The 19015-nt window shown below is 36.8% G+C and overlaps 1 protein-coding gene across 1 annotated transcript; it reads left to right on the top strand.

Moving 5' to 3' along the window:
• Nucleotides 1-1472: 1472 nt before the first annotated feature.
• LOC309476046 (uncharacterized protein) lies at nucleotides 1473-19015 on the top strand. Its single transcript, XM_082139180.1, has 8 exons — nucleotides 1473-1569; nucleotides 2853-3185; nucleotides 5756-6085; nucleotides 7919-8248; nucleotides 16376-16510; nucleotides 16650-16681; nucleotides 17580-17951; nucleotides 18021-19015. The coding sequence occupies exons 1-7, from the start codon at nucleotides 1518-1520 to the stop codon at nucleotides 17727-17729; spliced, it is 1362 nt and encodes a 453-aa protein (XP_081995306.1). The 5' UTR covers nucleotides 1473-1517; the 3' UTR covers nucleotides 17730-17951; nucleotides 18021-19015.

Raw genomic sequence — 19015 nt, 5'->3', positions numbered from 1 at the left:
TATTAGAAGACAACAGTTAATGGCTGTGTATTGGACAATTCTTAATAGTCAGAATGAGGTACATCCAACAAGAAAAATATTAGGAAAATGTTGGGAACAAGGAATTAAGAAACATAAGAGTTTTGGGTGGGTGGTAGAAGACGATATTAAGGAGATGGGGATAAACAATTATAGATGTGTACCAAGAGTAATATATCCGCATACTCCTATATGGATTATTCCTCAGCCAGTAGTAGATTTAACATTACTGAAGATAAGACAGAATGAAGGAAATAATGAGATGGAAGTAATGAGAGCAAATGAGTATTAAGAATAACGTATGGAGATAATATACAGATTTACAGATGCTTCTAAAAAAGGAAGTAGAATAGGAGTGGCAGTCAATGTGCCAAAGTTAATGGTGAAGAAAAAAGCTAGAATTACTGATCATTTGTCAGTATATACTGGTGAGTTGATGGCTATCCTGCTAGGAGTACAAATAATTAAGGAAAGGAAAATTAAAAATGCAGTCATATGCTCAGATTCTTATTCAGCAATAATTAGTATTGATAATCAAAAGTCAGAATCAAGACCAGATTTAATCATGGAAATTCTTCAAAATCTCTTTGAATTGAACCAAATTAAAATAGAGGTACAGTTTATGTGGGTCCCAGCTCATGTGGGAATTAAAGACAATGAGGAAGCAGATAAATTAGCTAAACTAGCAGTAGATGAAGAGATGGTAGAAATTGAGTTACCACATAGTTTAAAAGAAATTAAATCAGTAATAAAAGAGAAAATGAGTAAAAAGTGGCAACAATATTGGGATAATGAGAGTAAAGGGTGACATTTATATGCAATGCAAAAGAAAGTGGGAAAAGGTAGAAAAAGAGGGAGAAATAGAAGGGAGGAAAGTATAATTACAAGACGGGTGGGACATACCGGTTTGAATAAAACATTACACTTAATATCTAAGCATCCAACGGGTTTGTGTGAGAAATGTGGACAGAGTGAAACTGTAGATCATGTGATTATTAAGGAATGCTTAGGAATGTTTCTGATCCAAGCTCCAAGCTACCGGGGGATGGCAGTAATGCACTGTTAGCCAAAGTGCGGTTGCCAATAAAACGAAAAAGAAGAATAAGAAGAAGACGTGACTAGGTCACACAAAGCTAAATGCATCTTTGCACCTTATTGGAAAACATCCATCTGGAAATTGTGAGACATGCAGTCAACTAGAAACTGTGGAACATGTGATGTTTGAATGCACTAAATACTCAATACTGGCTTTAAGGAATGGACTGGAACTTGAAGGAATTAAACAAAAGGACATTACAACTGTTTTCTCAAATAATTCTGGAAAGATGGTACTTAAATTAATCTCATCTTTTTTACGACAAACTGGACTGAATTCAAGGATTTAAGTAAATGAAATTAAGATACAGTAGGTGGCGATAATGCTCCAGATGGTTGCACGTTGCCAATTATAAAAGAAGAAGAAGACGTGTTGTTGTTTTTTTTAAGGAAAAGTGGCGAAGATGAAGCTTCTCTTTAGTTGGATCTTATTGCTCTGGTGTTTACTCGACCATGGTAAGACATTTAGGCTTATTATCTCTATTCCGGCCAACGAAGAAACCGAAAGTGACTTTTATATTAATTCTAATCTCTTTATATTATACAGAAAAGCCTTTATTGTTTGTATTTCGCTGTTCGTATTTTTGCTCGACCATGGCAAGACATGTATTTGTTAAAATCTCACTTCATGTCAGCGAAAAAAACACACAAAAAACGAAGTACGAATATGTGACGTGTGCTGCTTGAAACAAAGGCCCAGATTTGGTGAAGCGTGATTGAACAAAAGGCAAAATACAGAAAGAAAGAAAGAGAAAGTCGTGTCGAAAAATATTAAATATTAACCACTTTTATGGTCATATCTTAATGTGGTGACAAGTAGCACAATTTTAGTAAAGTTCAAAGTAGAAATATTTAATGGCTAATGTTAATAAATTTAAAAAAAAAATTGTTTTACATTTACTTTTCTCCCCATACAATTAGGTTACGTCGTGAAAAACGGTTTTGTTATTTTGAGATCACGAGAAAAATTAGTCGTGATCACGAGAAAGCAACTTTTGTGGTCTCGAGATCACGAGAAAAATAAGTCATCGTCACGAGAATACAACATGGAAAATCATTATAATCCATGGCCTGGAGAACAACAGAAGCAGTTAAAGCAACACTACCTAAGTGCTGTGAACAGTGAAGTCCCTGTTAGTCCAGCAGAAAACCCCCTTAAATATCTTTAGATTATGCTTTTGTTTATTGTAGGCCTACTGAATATACTTTTGTTGAATGATACACACACTGAGGACAACTGAAGGACTCAAACTATTAGGCTAAAAAAGGTGAAAAAACTCACTGATGCTCAAGAAGGAAACACAATGCACATTTTATTTTGTTTAAAGATCTTTTTTATTCAGTACTGCCCTTCATAAGCAATGTGTATTTGCATGTTTCCCAGAAGACAAAACAAATACAATTTTCCCTGATCACCCATTTCAAAAGGGCTCTTTGTGCATTGTTTCTTTCTTTAGCATTAATGAATGGTTCCAGTTTTTGTAATAGTTGCGTACGAGTCCTTCAGTCGTCCTCAGTGTGAAAATCTGGATCTCAAAATTATACAGTCACTGCTGGAAAGGTTTTAAATATGCGAGAGATGCTGGGAAATTAATTTATCATTGATCATCCTGGTAACGATACGTCAGGGGTAGTCAAACTGGTTCTGTACTGGTTCTGTTATTTAAGTTATTTCTACTTGTGGACTATATGTAAATGTTTTTGTTTGGCGTTTAATGCACTGTTCATTTCTTTTTCAGATTTTCTCTGTGTTGTTTCAAATGGAGTGTCGGTGTCAGTGATGGAGGGAGATTCAGTCACTCTAAACACTGGTGTTGAAATAAAACAAGAAGAAGATATAAAATGGTATTTCAATGACATTTGCATTGCTCAAAACAGCAGAGATCATAGGAAGATCTGTACAGATGATCATTATGAAGATGCTGATGAGAGATTCAGAGACAGACTGAAGCTGGATCATCAGACTGGATCTCTGACCATCACAAACACCACAAACACAGACTCTGGAGTTTATCTACTTGAAATCATCAGCAGCAGTATCATTAAAAAGACCTTCATTGTTACGGTTCATGGTGAGTCATTCTGTTTAAAAGCAAGTCTTGTACTTAAAAAAATAGGATAGGCAATTTTTTTTCATCAGCATTTTTTGTTATACTGGTTGAAACTCTCTTCACATCCTGATAGCAATCAATAATAGAAGTGGTCTAAATGTTAAAACATTTACATATATCTTCTGTGGAAGTCTCAGGACCAAAAAAATGTTCTTCCAGTCATTGCATTTGGTCCGACCTTTCTGTCAACATATGTAAACCTCTGCGCACCTGCTCACGCAGACATCACACGTCATCAGTGCATTCTGTAAAGCTATGCAGAGTTGTAGTCAGTCACCGGGTGCCACAAACAAACATCACAAACAAACAGCAGCCGCATAAGATCGTCAATAAGACTCATGAATTTTTGTCTGATGAGTGAATGTGTAAATCAATGATGTTCTTTTGCTGTTTGTACTGTATACAGTTACATTATGAATCAAGACATACATCCGGAAAATATTCACAGCTCCTCATTTTTTCCACATTTTGTTATTTAAGTCTTATCCCAAAATGTATTCAATTAATTTTCCTCAAAATTCTACAAATAATACCCCATAATGACAACATGAAAGAAGTTTGTTTGAAATCTTTGCAAATGTATAAAAAAAACACACAAAAAAACACGTACATAAGTATTCACAGCCTTTACTCAATCTTTTTTGAAGCACCTTTGGCACCAATTACAGCCTCAAGTCTTTTTAAATATGATGCTACAAGCTTGGCACACCTATTTTTGGGCAGTTTCTCCCATTCTTCTTTGCAGAACCTCTCAAACTCCATCAGGTTGGATGGGGAGTGTCGGTGCACAGTCATTTTCAGATCTCTCCAGAGATGTTCAATCGGGTTCAAGTCTGGGCTCTGGCTGAGCCACTTATGCCCCTTTCATAGAGAGATTCCGGAAAATACACGGATAAAGTGACCCGGATTTGACTCTGGTTCGTTTGATTTTGCTTCATTCACACTGCCTGTGATTTTCCGGAATCAGAGAGTGCGTTCACACACAACCCGTAAAGACACGTGACATCGATTTGACGTCTCAGCAGCATCTTAAGTGGTGCATTTTTTTTTTTCTCTGATTCGATCATAAACTTGCACATTACATACCGTTTCACAGCTGGTGAACGATCCCGGCTTAAGCGTCATCACTACGACACGGTATTATTACGGCTTTTGTTCACACAGCGCGCGTTCCGGGACTGAACACGGCAATGTTACTAGGTCCCCAACCAGGCATCGATGCCGGCATCAATCCAGGGTCGTGTTTGCGTTCACACAGAAGGCGTTCTGGCAATTTGCCGGGATCATCGCGCTGTGTGAAAGGAGCTTTAAGGACATTCGCAGAGTTGTCCCTAAGCCACTCCTTTGTTATCTTGGCTGTGTGCTTAGGGTCGTTTTCCTGTTGGAAGATGAACCGTCGCTGAGGTCCAGAGCGCTTGTGAGCAGGTTTTCATTAAGGATGTCTCTGTGCATTGCTGCATTCATCTTTCCCTCAATCCTGACTAGTCTCCCAGTTCCTGCTGCTGAAAAACATCCCCACATCATGATCCTGCCACCACCATGTTCCTCCAGACATTACGCTTGCCATTCAGGCCAAAGAGTTCAATCTTTGTTTCATCAGACCAGATAATTTTGTTTCTCCTGGTCTGAGAGTCCTTCAGGTGCCTTTTGGCAAACTCCAGGTGCGAATGTCATGTGCCTTTTACTGAGGAGTGGCTTCCGTCTGGCCACTCGACCATATAGGCCTGATTGGTGGAGTGCTTCAGAGATGGTTGTTCTTCTGGAAGGTTCTCCTCTCTCCACAGTGAAACGCTGGAGCTCTGTCAGAGTGACCATCGGGTTCTTGGTCACCTCCCTGACTAAGGCCCTTCTCCCCCGATCACTCAGTTTGGTCGGTCGGCCAGCTCTAGGAAGAGTCCTGGTGGTTCCAAACTTCTTCCATTTACGGATGATGGAGGCCACTGTGCTCATTGAGACCTTCAATGCTGCAGAAATGTTTCTGCACCCTTCCCCAGATCGGTGCCTCAATACAATCCTGTCTCTGAGGTCTACAGACAATTCCTTGGACTTCATGGCTTGGTTTGTGCTCTGACATGCACTGTTAACTGTGAGACCTTATATAGACAGGTGTGTGCCTTTTCAAATCATGTTCAATCAACTGAATTTACCACAGGTGGACTCGAATCAAGTTGTAGAAACATCTCAAGGATGATCAGTGGAAACAGGATGCGCCTGAGCTTGTCATGGCAAAGGCTGTGAATACTCATGTACATGTGATTTCTTTTGTATTTTATGTTTACTAAATTTGCAAAGATTTCAAACGTCTTTCATGTTTTCATTACGGGGTATTGTTTGTAGAATTTTGAGGAAAATAATGAATTTAATACAGTTTGGAATAAAGGTGTACCATAACAAAATGTGGAAGAAGTGAAGCGCTGTGAATACTTCCTGGATGCACTGTATCTATGTACCCACAAACAACAGGAAAGTGCTGTGAATTTCATTTATTTTAATTTTGGCTTATTATGAAGTATTGTTAATTTCTTCTTCAGGTTTGTCAGGTGTTGATGAAGACAGAGTGTCAGTGATGGAGGGAGATTCAGTCACTCTACACACTGATGTTTTAACAAACCAACAAGACAGAATTAGATGGTATTATAATGACATTCGCATCGCTCAAATCAATAGAGATCAGAGTAAGATCTGTACAGATGTTCAGTGTAATGAAGGTACTGAGAGATTCAGAGGCAGACTGAAGCTGGATCATCAGACTGGATCTCTGACCATCATGAACATCCCAGACACAGATGCTGGAGTTTATCAACTACAGATCAGCAGCGGCAGCAGCGACACTGAAAAAACCTTCAATGTTATTTTATATGGTGAGTCATTATGTTTAAAAGCAAATCATATACATTTAAATCACATCATTAAAGGGACTATGTGTAGCTTTTTAGTTATTTTATTATCTAAAATCAATATTTGTATTAATAAATATGCCCTCAGTGGTGTACAAATACCTATGCCAATGATCAGACTAATCCTCGTAAACGAAGAATTTATTATCTTTATATACATGGGACGGGTAGGTCCACGGAGGCTTCCATGTAGTTCCGCCATCTTGAAAAACTATAATAGCAGAGAGGGACAAAAAGTACTAGACCAACGCGTTTTCGTTCAGAGCCAGCGTCACGTGACTGAAGCCAGCAGAAGCGGAGGAGCAGAGCAGAGAGAGGCGCTTGTCACTGCCGCGGCAAGTTTAAAAGGATGCACTGCACGGTTATTTATACACCGTTCATTCATACATACATATGAGTCACAGGATGAGTCCTCGTCATCGAAAAAGTCCAAAATAGACCGTAAAAGGAAACGTGACCGGAGATTACAAAAACAAGGGTTAATGTCGGGATAGCTAATGCAGGAGAAAGCTTTCAAAAGAGACCCTGAAGTTGCCTGCTTTCTTCTCGACAGGCAAGTCAATGTTACGGTCTTAATTACAAGCTTTTTTTTTTTTCATTGCTTGGTTGTGTACTTTATTATATAGACAGTAGAACATTTATAGTTAAAAGTTAAACAGGCTCTTTGATGAATAGCAGCTATTGAGTAACTTAAAGTAACGTTAGAGAAGGCTCTGATGATGATGATATCTAACAATGCTCGTACTTCAAAAAATATAATGAGTAAAGAAGGCATTACTACTAATTACCATAGTTAATGTTTTTCACAGTCAGTAATTCATACTGTAACATTCTTTTTTTCGTTGTTTCAAGTTTCAGTTTGTTTTAAATAGCAAACCTGTTCACCCGAAGAAAAACTCGAAGTGCTATTATAAGACATCCTGTCATAGCTTTTTAGTACATAACGGCTACCGTAGATGCAACGCGCATTTGGAAAAGTGAGGCGCTGGAGAGCATTATTCGTTTGAATGCAAAATACAATTTCACCACTAGATGGGAGAAATTCCTACACAGAGTCCCTTTAATGTGTTTAGTGATATTTTTTTGCTGACATTCAGGGGTGTGTTTTTTTTTTTTTTCTCTTTACCTGTATATTAATTCAGATACATTATATAGATAATTTCTACAAAAACACATTTACTGTTAAAGTGGAATTTGTAGATTTAAATATGAATTACTGTGCATGTTGCAAAGATATCTTGTGTAATACAATAATTAAAATGATTAAAATAGTTATAGATCATTATTATAAAGGATTATTATTATTTCCATCTAAATAATGTCATAATGACATTTTTAATTTGTCACTTAAAAAAAAAGTACAGCAAGATGACACGCCATCTGTCATGTGTGGACAAAAAGTAATGGGGAGAAACCCCTATTGTAATAAATGCTTCATTGACTTCATCATCATCATCATCATCATCATCATCATCTTGCTTGTTCTGAATCAGATCTGAAGTAATTAGTATCTCTACTTGTAGTCTTTTTATTGGATAATTTTTTTTCTCTGAAGTTATTAATAACATTATTACTTTTACTTCTACTTGAGTAATTACTTCTATAAGTACTTGTACTTTTACTTGAGTACAGATTTGGTTACTGTGTCCACCTCATGTGTTTATAAGCACAAAACGTGGATAAATGTTGCTTTTCAGAAAAGTCAAAGCATCTTTTATCGCTTTCATATCCACAGTTCTCTGTTCTCAGTTCCCCAAAAAACAAGATCCTGCAATCATCTGTTGGTTTGTGTTTCAGGTGTTTCTGCTGCTGAACGAGATAAAATGAAGAGAAAGTCAGTGAATGAGGGAGAATCTATTATTTTATATACTGGTGTAATAAGAAAACTGAATGATTCGTTGACGTGGTATTTTAATGACACTCTCATCGCTGAAATCACTGGAGATCAGAGTAAGATCTGTACAGATGATCAGTGTAAAGAGAGATTCAGAGACAGACTGAAGCTGGATCATCAGACTGGATCTCTGAACATCACAAACATCAGAAACACAGACTCTGGAGAATATAAACTACTGATCAACAACAGCAGATTCAGCATCATTAGGAGCTTCAGTGTTTCTGTAACGGGTGAGTATCATTTAAAAGAGTATGAAAAATGTCTCTTTTCTTATTCATGCATCCTCGTTTCCTTTCCTCATTTCCTTTACTCGCGTCTCAGGAGGAAGCATCAATTGGAGTATTGAGAAGCACCTGCGGTCTTCCTACGAGTCCGCACTTTTGTGACGTAACGCTAGAGAGAGAGAGAAGATTCTCAGAAACGAAATAAGGTTTGGGCGCTTTTTTGAAGGGAATAAATCGCTAAAGGGGTCTGCAATGTCGCTTAGTTGGCAACAGGGCCGGCCCTGACCAATTTGCTGCCCTAGGCAAGATTTTACTTGGTGCCCCATGCATCACAGCCCATTTCACCCCGTCATTGTGTTCATGATTATTTAGCATATATACAGTATACATACATACACATACGTATATATATATATATATACACACACACACACACACACACACACACACACACACACACACACACACACACACACACACACACACACACACACACACACACACACACACACACACACACACACACACACACACACACATTACAGCCTAAACACAAATACCAAGAGCATTACATCTAACATTCAAGTCCCCGTTATTTTTTTATAGCACGTTTTACAATACGGATTTAATGTGAAGTTGTGAACTTTGCTATTTTGAATAAACCTGTAAATAAATATCATTACTAATTTTGGCAAATAAATTTAAAAAATGCCATATACAGTACAGGCCAAAAGTTTGGAAACATTACTATTTTTAATGTTTTTGAAAGAAGTTTCTTCTGCTCATCAAGCCTGCATTTATTTGATCAAAAATACAAAAAAAATAAAAATAATATTGCAATATATTATTACAATTTAAAATAATTGGTTTTCAGTTTATTATACTTTAAATGATCATTTATTTCTGTGATGCAAAGCTGAATTTTCAGGATCATTACTCCAGTCTATCACATGATCCTTTAGAAATCATTCTAATATGATGATTCATTATCAAAGTTGGAAACAGTTCTGCTGCTTAATATTTTTCATAACCTGTGATACTTTTTTAGGATACTTTGATGAAAAAAAAAAAAAAAAAGAAGCAAATGTTTTAAAAATATAAATCTTTTGTAACAACAATATACACTACTGGTCAGTAATTTGGGGTCAGTCTTTTTTTTTTTTTTTTTTAAATAAATCAATACCTTTATTCAGCAAGGATGTGTTAAATTGATAAAAAGTGATAGTAAAGAAGATTTATATTATTAGAAAATATTTTTTTATTTTGAATAAATGCAGTTCTTTTTAACATTTTATTCATCAAATATATTAGGCAGCAGAACTGTTTCCAACACTCATAATAAATCAGAATATTAGAATGATTTCTAAAGGATCATGTGATAGACTGGATGTCACATGTGACACTGAAGACTGGAGTAATGATGCTGAAAATTCAGCTTTGCATCACAGAAATAAATGAAATTTAAAGTATAATAAATTGAAAACCAATTATTTTAAATTGTAATAATATATCACAATATTGCTTTTTTTCTGTATTTTTGATCAAATAAATGCAGGCTTGATGAGCAGAAGAAACTTATTTCAAAAACATTAAAAATAGTAATGTTTCCAAACTTTTGGCCTGCAGGCTACTGTATCCCCCCCAAAACTGCACAACTGTAGAGTAAAACACTAATAAAAAAAAAGTGATAATAAAAAATGCGTCTTAAAACTGACATGATTGTTACAAAATCACACTGTCTGGGGCCTCTGGAGAACTCAGAACAACTGCTAACATAAAGTTTAAGGTAAAAATAACTGCTATGAAATTATAGTATCTTACTCCTATGCAATTAGATAAACTGTTCATTCATCACTTTACCTCTGTCTTTATCCCCTTTTATCCTCTTCTCTTCTTTTTGGCACTGTATCTATCGCAGACTATGCTCATTTATAATGTGTCATGTAAATGCGGCCATCCGTCATAATCAGGAAACTTACACCGTGTCTAGAACTGGCGCGAACTGCCAGGCCCGTTTCTACGAGCCTGAGTGTGTTAACAAAAGCAATGCTGTCTACATTGGATGCGGCGTCGCGCACGCTACACAACAAATTACCAACAACTGATCGCGCGCGCGCGCTCTGTGTCTGACACACTTTTTGAGTCTGACTTTTTTTTTTGCTTTATTTGGTAGTATTTCGAATTAATGGTTTTAAAAAAATTATATATTTTTTTTTAAATGTAAAAAAAAAAAAAAAGCACTTGTTCACTCATTCTGGCGCCCCTTTGGATGAGTGGCGACCCTAGCATTTGCCTATTCCGCCTATGCCGCGGGCCGGCCCTGGTTGGCAACACTGTGTATCTCCATTTCTCCAACTAGGGGTTGGGCCACGGGTCAAACAGAAAATACACGCTGCGTTAATCGTGCATTTAAAAACATTAGCGTCCCGTCAAGAAGCTACTATCACTATTCACTACCTCAATCACACATGAGCACACAGGCCTTTATCATCTATACACTCTCACCGTTCTTCTCAGGTGTACGCTGGTCTGACACAGGATCATTAATACTAACTCAGAGTATTACAGCCTCACCCCGAGGGCGGCTCTATAGTCTTCCAACACTATCACTGTCTCTGCGGTGGTCTTTTGAGCATAGAACCTTCTATTACTACCTCAATCACACATAGATGTTCTGCTGTTTTCTTTTGAGAGTAAAATCTGTTTCTCAGCTGTGCAGCATATACCTGACACGACTCCCAAGTTGTTCTTTGTAGAAATTAAGTTTTATTCACAACTGGGAGATCACTGGCCAGAACAACCAAGTGAGTCTCCTGAATGGAAAGATACATGTACATTTATATCATACAGTTGAGTAAAAATCAGTGTCACTCAAGTCGTCTTCACTGTGATTTGTTCTGGTGATTGGTTTGTAATGATCTAAACTAATTATTTGACTGATAGTTCTACTGTGTTAAGCACTTTTTGGTTAAGTATATATGGCCTTTGACCTGAGCATCCTTAGTCTGCATTTCTCTATACATTTAATGTTGAAAATACTCATTACATAATATATTTCTATCACAATATATACACACAGGGGCAGATGTAACGAAAGTTACTTCCAAACAAAGTCCAAACAAAAAGATGGCAGTTAACTGAAACAAACAAAAATGATAAAAATGATAAAAATCTTCCATTAACAAAATAACAAAACAAAAAACAAAAACACTAAGGTCAGCAGGACGAGATGTTATTATGGCTAATCAGGGCTAACTAACCCTGATACTTTAACCTACTTTCACTTTCACTCATTTAGCCTCCACCAAACAAAAAATTGTCACTGAAATAAGGCCATGAAACCCATACTGATTATTTCTTCACAAGACTTTTGAAAATTGTATCACGTAGCCTAGAATATTTGCTCCAAAACTATGTGAAAATCATCCTGACTGCTCATTCAGATAAGACAATATATTGATTTAAAATTTGTAAGACGTGTTTTGTGTAAGAAAGCTTTATGCGAGTAGGCGTAAACACATCCTGAATATGTATGGGTTTTCACACCTGAGAAAGACAACGACCCTCCCCTAATGGCTCTATTAGGAGCTATCAGGCCCTATGCCCTGAGCAACCTTGCACAAAGAATGAGGAGATTTAAAAAAGAATGGCTTTTAGATTGTTTGGATTTATTTACAACACAACATAATCCAAAGATGCACAACAAATGACAAAAAAGCACACTATTGAAAACAATGATCCAAAGACATAGCCTGGCAAGCCAGACCTACATCAAGATGTTGGGTCTGGCAACTCACCATAGACACGGCTCAATCCGAGGGGCGGGATAAACGACTGTCTTTCAAATTCCCTCTGCACGCAATAGGACAGCACTTCACCCAACCAGAGTGTTTTCCCAACAACTGAGCTTGTTGATAGATTCAACTTTTGCCATATCTGGCCGGCAAAACTACGAACATATCTTCCTTTTTTTTAAGAATGACTTAAGTGCCGTTTTTTGCTCTTTTCTCAAAGAAAAACCTAACTCCAAGTCCTCCAGAGTCGCGAACAAAGCCGATTCGAAAGACTGTTCTCCTGCAGCCGTCATTCTTTGTTTTCAAGTGGCAGGTAACCGTCGCAACTCTGTCGTCATTATGTTAAGCCCGCCCCGACTACTCTATACACGACGTGATTGGCCTGACCCAATTTAGGTTTTTGCAGCTCGAAAGTCAATGGAGAGTTGCTAGACTGCCCTGGCTGCAAAATACACTTTGCTGCCGCTAGGGTGCGTCTAGATTTCTAGGCTACCAAAGACAGAGACCTTTGTGCCATTCCTAAAAACATTGTACATACCTTTCATTTCCAAGGTGTTTGATTTCCACTTTACCATGTTCATGTACAGAGACTCATGAGAATGTTGAAGTCAGCAGGACTCATCCCAGTAATAAATAAATAAATAAATAAAACTGTGAACATACTGATGCTGCATGATTTTTGGGAGTAGATTTTAGATTTTTCTGGTTAAAATTGCTTTTTAAAATTCACAGAAAACACACACACACACACACACACACACACACACACACAAACACACAAATGTTTCCAACAATATATAATGAACAGGTTTGTTGTGCCTTGTAGGCATAGGCTATGCACAGTGCTGCATAAAATAATAATAACAATAACCTATAGCAGCCTTTAAATCTTTCAAAAGCAACATTTCAGAGTAACAGCTACGCTAGATAAAAATATATTGATTATCATATGTTACTTCAAATGTTTCCATTCGTTGTGATGACATGAAATGAGATTAGAGTAAAAACATGATGCCTTGTGTTTGGTGCGTTTTGCTTTTCAAACGCACCGCACGCTCCACATTCAATCGCAGAGCGCGCTCCAAAATATGAAACATTATGGTTACCATGTTATACATATCTACGTTTGAGCAGATATCCACAAACACAGTATTTAACAGTAAACATGGGTCTACATATTATAATATTCACCATATATCTAGCAACAGTTCAACTGCAATGTGAAGTTTATGCAACAATAACATAAACTAATAATTAAGAATTTCTTACCTTACATCTTTCTTGTCTTCAAATCGCCGCCGCCTTCTAAGGTAAATCCAATGTAAGCTCACGGCGTGTCTTCCAAACTCGACGAAAAGCAGAGACTTTTGAAGTTTGGTGCTTTGTTTTTGAGGTAATGAGCTCGTTCGCGTTCCATGTGGAGATTTGCATGTCAATCTCTTTTTGCGCGCGTGGGCGTGGTCAAATTAAAAATAATGAGCAAGGGTTTGAGATACTGGACATCTTGTTGGTTTTATACAAATTACTTAAACAGAGAATATTTGTTTTCAGTTTGAATCGGATCATTTAAAAGTACACACTTAAATGTTTATAAAGATATATGGGTCATAAATGTGTGACAAGTATTCGCTGAGTTTTGTTTCAGTTTATAGACGTGCTCAAGAAAAAAAAGTTCACCGCGACGGAGAGGCAGAAAGCACACCCTGTTTATTTATTTTACAAAAGCACAATGTTTTGATTTGATTGTAAGTGGACATATACAAAAGTAGACATATCACAGATTATTTTTTCATATTTCTTTTTTCTGTATGACCATAAATGACGGAGTAATTTAAGTTTATTGTGCTACTATGTGAAGAAAATCCAGCGCCAGCGCGTTTGCCGACCCCAGCGGGTTAAAGCAACACTTAAGAACCTTTCCTCTTCGGTCCCCCTACAGGTTGGAAGCGGAATTGTCCATTGCCACTCTCCTAAATAATTTAGCCTACCGCAGCTTAATGTTGCACGCTCGCTGTTTATCCAGCACCAGCTTTGGAATGAACGATGTCCACAGACAAGGTAGTGTATGTTGCTTTATTTTATGAAAGTATGATGCATTGCGAAGAAATGAAGAAAAACAAAATAACTATTGTAACGCTTGCCGTAAAGCATGTCAAATTTGTAGCTTCTTATGTCTCATTCGAACTACAGAACGCTACCCGTTCTGGCAAACTTGCATAGTTTGGTTATAGCAGATATAGGGCTGCAAAGTGAATCCAGAAGTGCCTTTCACCCTGTTACGACTTGATGAACCACTGAAACGATTTTGGAAACATAATTTTAAGGTAAAAAAAAAAAGTTATTTAGTGTTGCTTTAAAGCACAATATAATAAACTGCTCTAACATACAAAACAAAGAGAGAAACTGAATGAAATCAAATGAAAGATCCCCCTTCGAATTGGATCATGATGCTGCAGTTCAATTTCTTTTGGAAAAGCACAGAGTGGGAGACTGAAGCACCGCCTCTCCCTTTGTTTGCTGACACATGGAATGTGGCCTTTCACTCCATGGACCAGCAGTGTATTCCAGAAAGCAAGGTTAACTTACCCTCACATATATCCTGAACTCTTGGTTGATTAACCCAAACCTTGCTTACTCAAGGTATGCTGGTTCCAAAAATGCATCCTGGAGTAAGTTCATCCAACTCAGAGTATGTTCATGGTTAACACACCAGACATTCACAACAGAGTGATGAATCGACGAGTCACCATGGAAACAGACACTAAGAAAAAGTCTAAATACCTAAACTAGACTAAACTGTCTGTGCTTGCAAAGATAGCATGGCTGTTTAAGTTTATTTTGTATGTTTAGTCATTTTGCTTTCACATTGCTGGAAAGGTAAGATATGTCAAATACATTTTTTATTATAGAAATATATTCTGTATAGAGGCATAGAAAACATCCTGTTGTCAATTTTTTTTTTTTTTTTTTTAATCCATTTACCTTTGTTTTAGGAACCGAAAGTTGAGGTTATCCGCTTTGCTTACCCATAAACATACCTGAGTATGTCACATAACCTGCTTTCTGGAATACCCCCCTGAGGAATAGGACTCAGGTAGAGTTAAATGGCAAAGTGTGCATCCTTCTGTACATTCAAGACTTTAATAAACTGTTAACTTGCCCTGTGTTTTTTTTTTTTTTTTAATCTTATAAGGGGATTTAAATAAAGTAACAAAAACATATCAAATTAAACTTAAAAATAACCAATTTAAACCATGATAGAGGCCAAATATGTGTGGGCTACCCACCCGTCACAATAGTTTTAGGGCGTAGTATAAGTAGGCAAATTGGGATGCAGGATTAGACATCAACAGTCATCATACAAACCTCAACAATGGTGACAATCAAAAAATATTCAAATATAAATAGTAAAAGATTTCAGCTGCATAATTTATTTGTGCTGCAATGCATGCTGGGAGCCATGAAGGAGTTTTGTATGCTGGCATGAAGCATATCACCATTGTTGAGTTTCATATGCTGATTGTTGATGTCTGTGAGCATTTAAAATAACACCTTAGTTAAGAACTTCGTGCTCACGGGACATTTTCATTCAGAAAATCTGATATTCGTAATAGCATCTCATGTTCAGTAGCAGAATATTTAAACAAATTAATAATGAAACACTTCTGATCAGTGATTAGACTTCAGATGTGATCAGTGAATCAGACAATTTCCTGATGATGTCACTATTAATTAACAGTCAACATCATCTGAAAATCTGTCTTAAATTCTTCCCAACACATTAAATGTGTTTTCTTGACATATTAATACTGTGTTCAGAATCAAACATTATGAGAACATTCATCAAATACTAATGATAATACTGTATGTGGTGATTACATGAACATTGTTTTGAAAGCGCTCAATTCTACACTTGCTTAACCTTTACATATATTTAAGAGAAAAGTTAGGAAGAATAACTATTGGACAGGAAACAAAACTTTCTCACATTCCAAGGATGATCTTTTAAAACAGATACACAACCTTATTCATTTAAAGTTAGTTGTCATTCTAATGTTTAAAGGATGTTCCAAGAATGTTTTCTCCCAACATGAGGACATTTAAAAAACTTCTAAAAACAAGACCAGAAGACCAGAAAAGTTGCACGAACATTCTATTAATGTTTATTCAGAACTTTGAGAACCTTACCAGAATGTTAGCCAATATCCCTGTTAACTGGGTTACGTCTTTCTATATAATAATAATATATATAAATAATAAGGTGCAAGTGTCAGTGAAATGTTTGGTAAATTGATTATCAGTCGATCTCTTGTAATAATGACTGACTGTCTGTCTTTAGCTGTTCCAGATTCAGGTCCGTCTGTATCCAGAAAAAGTGCTGGTGTTGTTGTTGCTGTTGTTCTGCTGGTTCTAGCTGTAACTGCTGCTGTGATTTACCATCGCTGCAGGAAATCTACACAAGCAGGACAAAATGGCAAGTATTTCATACAGCTGATCTTCCATAATGTAAATATAAGATTTATTGTACATAAAGAATCTTTAAAAATATGTTGAAGTATGCATTTTTTATTCTAATTGACCAAAGTAAGAGTTTGATGTTATTGTTCAAACAGGAAACAGAACAGGGCACGATGATCAACATCAGGTGAGATACTGTGAGCTCTGAATCTGTCTGTCTGCAGTGAATTGACAACAGATTAATATCCGTGAGAACTGAAAAAAGGCCCTAATGACATGATTTCAAACAAAATTTGTTGAACGAAGTTTGTTGTGGGAGTTCAAAACATCTTGTCAAATCAAACTTTCCGGCTCTGGCAAGTAAACACCTTCGAACAACCATTATAAGTGGGTGTGTCTCCGCCTTCTTTGAAGTGCAAATCTCCTTGTTCGTTTCTTCTGTTCAGCCCGTCAAGGTCAGACGTCTGCAAGATAAAGTATGAACACACTGGAGAGCAGCTTTAAAATATGATTCCAATCGGAAGGGACACTGACACTGTTATTCATGTTTAACACTGTTAAGCTTCTGCTTTAAAGCAATACGTTTGTATAAAGAGTTAAATAATAAACGTGACATGACTTTACTGGAGTGCTGAGCTGGTGCAAACATTACCACATTTCTATGATCCGATCTTTCTTAAATGTTGTTTTCTCACCGCTGTCATTTTTGTTGAGTTTTTTTGTTAATTGAGCAGTAAGTGCGCATCACATATTTACATGTTCATCTGAACGTCACTCTCAGCAGTGTGAAAGGCTTCAGGATGTTCACTAACAGTATATAGCTGGTCATGTACTTCAAACCTTTTTTTTTTGCCCCTTAGTGAAGAACGGAAAATAACTTAGGTGGTGCATGTCTATGTGTGTGTGTGGTTTTATACAGAATTTATTACATAGAAACAGCAATAATTTGTGGGTTTTACTTCAGAATGAAGAACAGGGGCCTTTACATTCACAAACATCAGAGATAAAAACACATTTCTGTGTTTGTGTGAATCATCAATCCTAAAATTTGTTTTACCTTCTGTGAATCTGCTTCTTTCTTTCAGGAGGATGATGATGCAGAAGAAACGGCCCTTAATCAGAGGACTGAGACTTCACTGATGGATGATGATAATGGGACGTCCCATAATGAGACTGAGACTCCACAGATGGATGATAATAATGAGACTGAGATTGCACTGATGAGTGAGACTTGAGACTAATAGGATTTCACAGTAACATTATTTATTATTTTACGCTCATGGTATGAGTAGTCGGTACCAATAATGGTAACTTGAAGCTTCTAGTCAAAACAAAGCAACTCATCACCAGCAGAGTGCTTGAGGATTTCCAGTGTGTAACTGGAGGGATTCTTACAGCTGCTAAAGGATCCAGGCAGAAACAGTGCAGGATTATCTCTGTTTCTTAATAGTGTTGCTGTTCCTTCAATCATTAGCAGCAGCGTTTACACTGTAAGACCCAAAAACACACTGATCTGATTTGATCAGATTTGTAGTAATATCATACTGCAAGATGCAAGTGCTCTTCACATAACGTGCACATTTGAAGGCACCTGTTGGTCAAAAACAGTAACTGCAGTTACTGAATTAAATTTTTACTTCTGATACTGTAGAATGACTGTTAAGGTTACATCTTTTCAATTGTAGCATTTACATCTTGTCAACACAGAGGAACATCCATGATGAAAACACCAGTATGTTGCCCTTTGAATGATTTTGTCTTTACACCTTATTTAGCTGCTTTGTAACCTCTAAACTGGAGTTTTAGCAACGTTCACTGTCAAAAATAATGCTTTGAGTTTTGCTTTCTTTGTTTGTGGTTAAAGAAAAGTTTAAAGGAGAAGTTCACTTTTGAAAAAACTTTTGCTGATAATTTACTCACCCCCATGTCATCCAAGATGTCCATGTCTTTCTTTCTTCAGTCGAAAAGAAATTAAGGTTTTTGATGAAAACATTCCAGGATTTTTCCACATATTATGGATTCCATTGGGACCCAAACGGTTCAAGGTCCAAATGACAGTTTCATTGCCGCTTCAAAGGGCTTTAAACGATACCAGACGATGAATAAGGGTCTTATCTAGCGAAACGATCGGTCATTTCAAAAATAAAATAAAAAGTTGACGTTTTATAAGCACAAATGTTCGCCTTGCTCTGTTCTGTGATGCGCGTTCGTGACGTCACGTAATACGCAATTACGTTGAAAAGGTCAAGTTTGATGTGTTTACAAATGTGCGGAAGGAGGACCATATAAACATTTTCAAATGTATTTGTGTCAGTTTATCGTTTAAAATGCCCATTTCGTGTGCGCATCCTGAGTGTTTTAATATTAAAAAGCCAAAAAGAACATTTTCTTCAATTTTTCAAGCGTGACCTTTTCAACGTAATTGCGTATTACGTGACGTCACGAACGCGCATCACAGAACAGAGCAAGCCGAACATTTGTGCTTATAAAACGTCAACTTTTTATTTTATTTTTGAAATGA

Source organism: Leuciscus leuciscus, assembly GCF_965113295.1.
Source record: "Leuciscus leuciscus genome assembly, chromosome: 15".
Classification (NCBI taxonomy): Eukaryota; Metazoa; Chordata; class Actinopteri; order Cypriniformes; family Leuciscidae; genus Leuciscus; species Leuciscus leuciscus.
Note: the sequence above shows the minus strand (reverse complement) of the source record. Positions and strands in the feature narration are given on the sequence as shown.

What these genes read in the sequence shown, in the direction of transcription:
- LOC309476046 (XM_082139180.1), top strand. Translation starts at nt 1,518, where the DNA reads ATGAAGCTTCTCTTTAGTTGGATCTTATTGCTCTGGTGTTTACTCGAC. An exon ending in CTGGTGTTTACTCGACCATG is followed by an intron (nt 1,570 to 2,852) that starts GTAAGACATTTA and finishes TTTCTTTTTCAG; the next exon opens with ATTTTCTCTGTGTTGTTTCA. An exon ending in GGCACGATGATCAACATCAG is followed by an intron (nt 16,682 to 17,579) that starts GTGAGATACTGT and finishes TCTTTCTTTCAG; the next exon opens with GAGGATGATGATGCAGAAGA.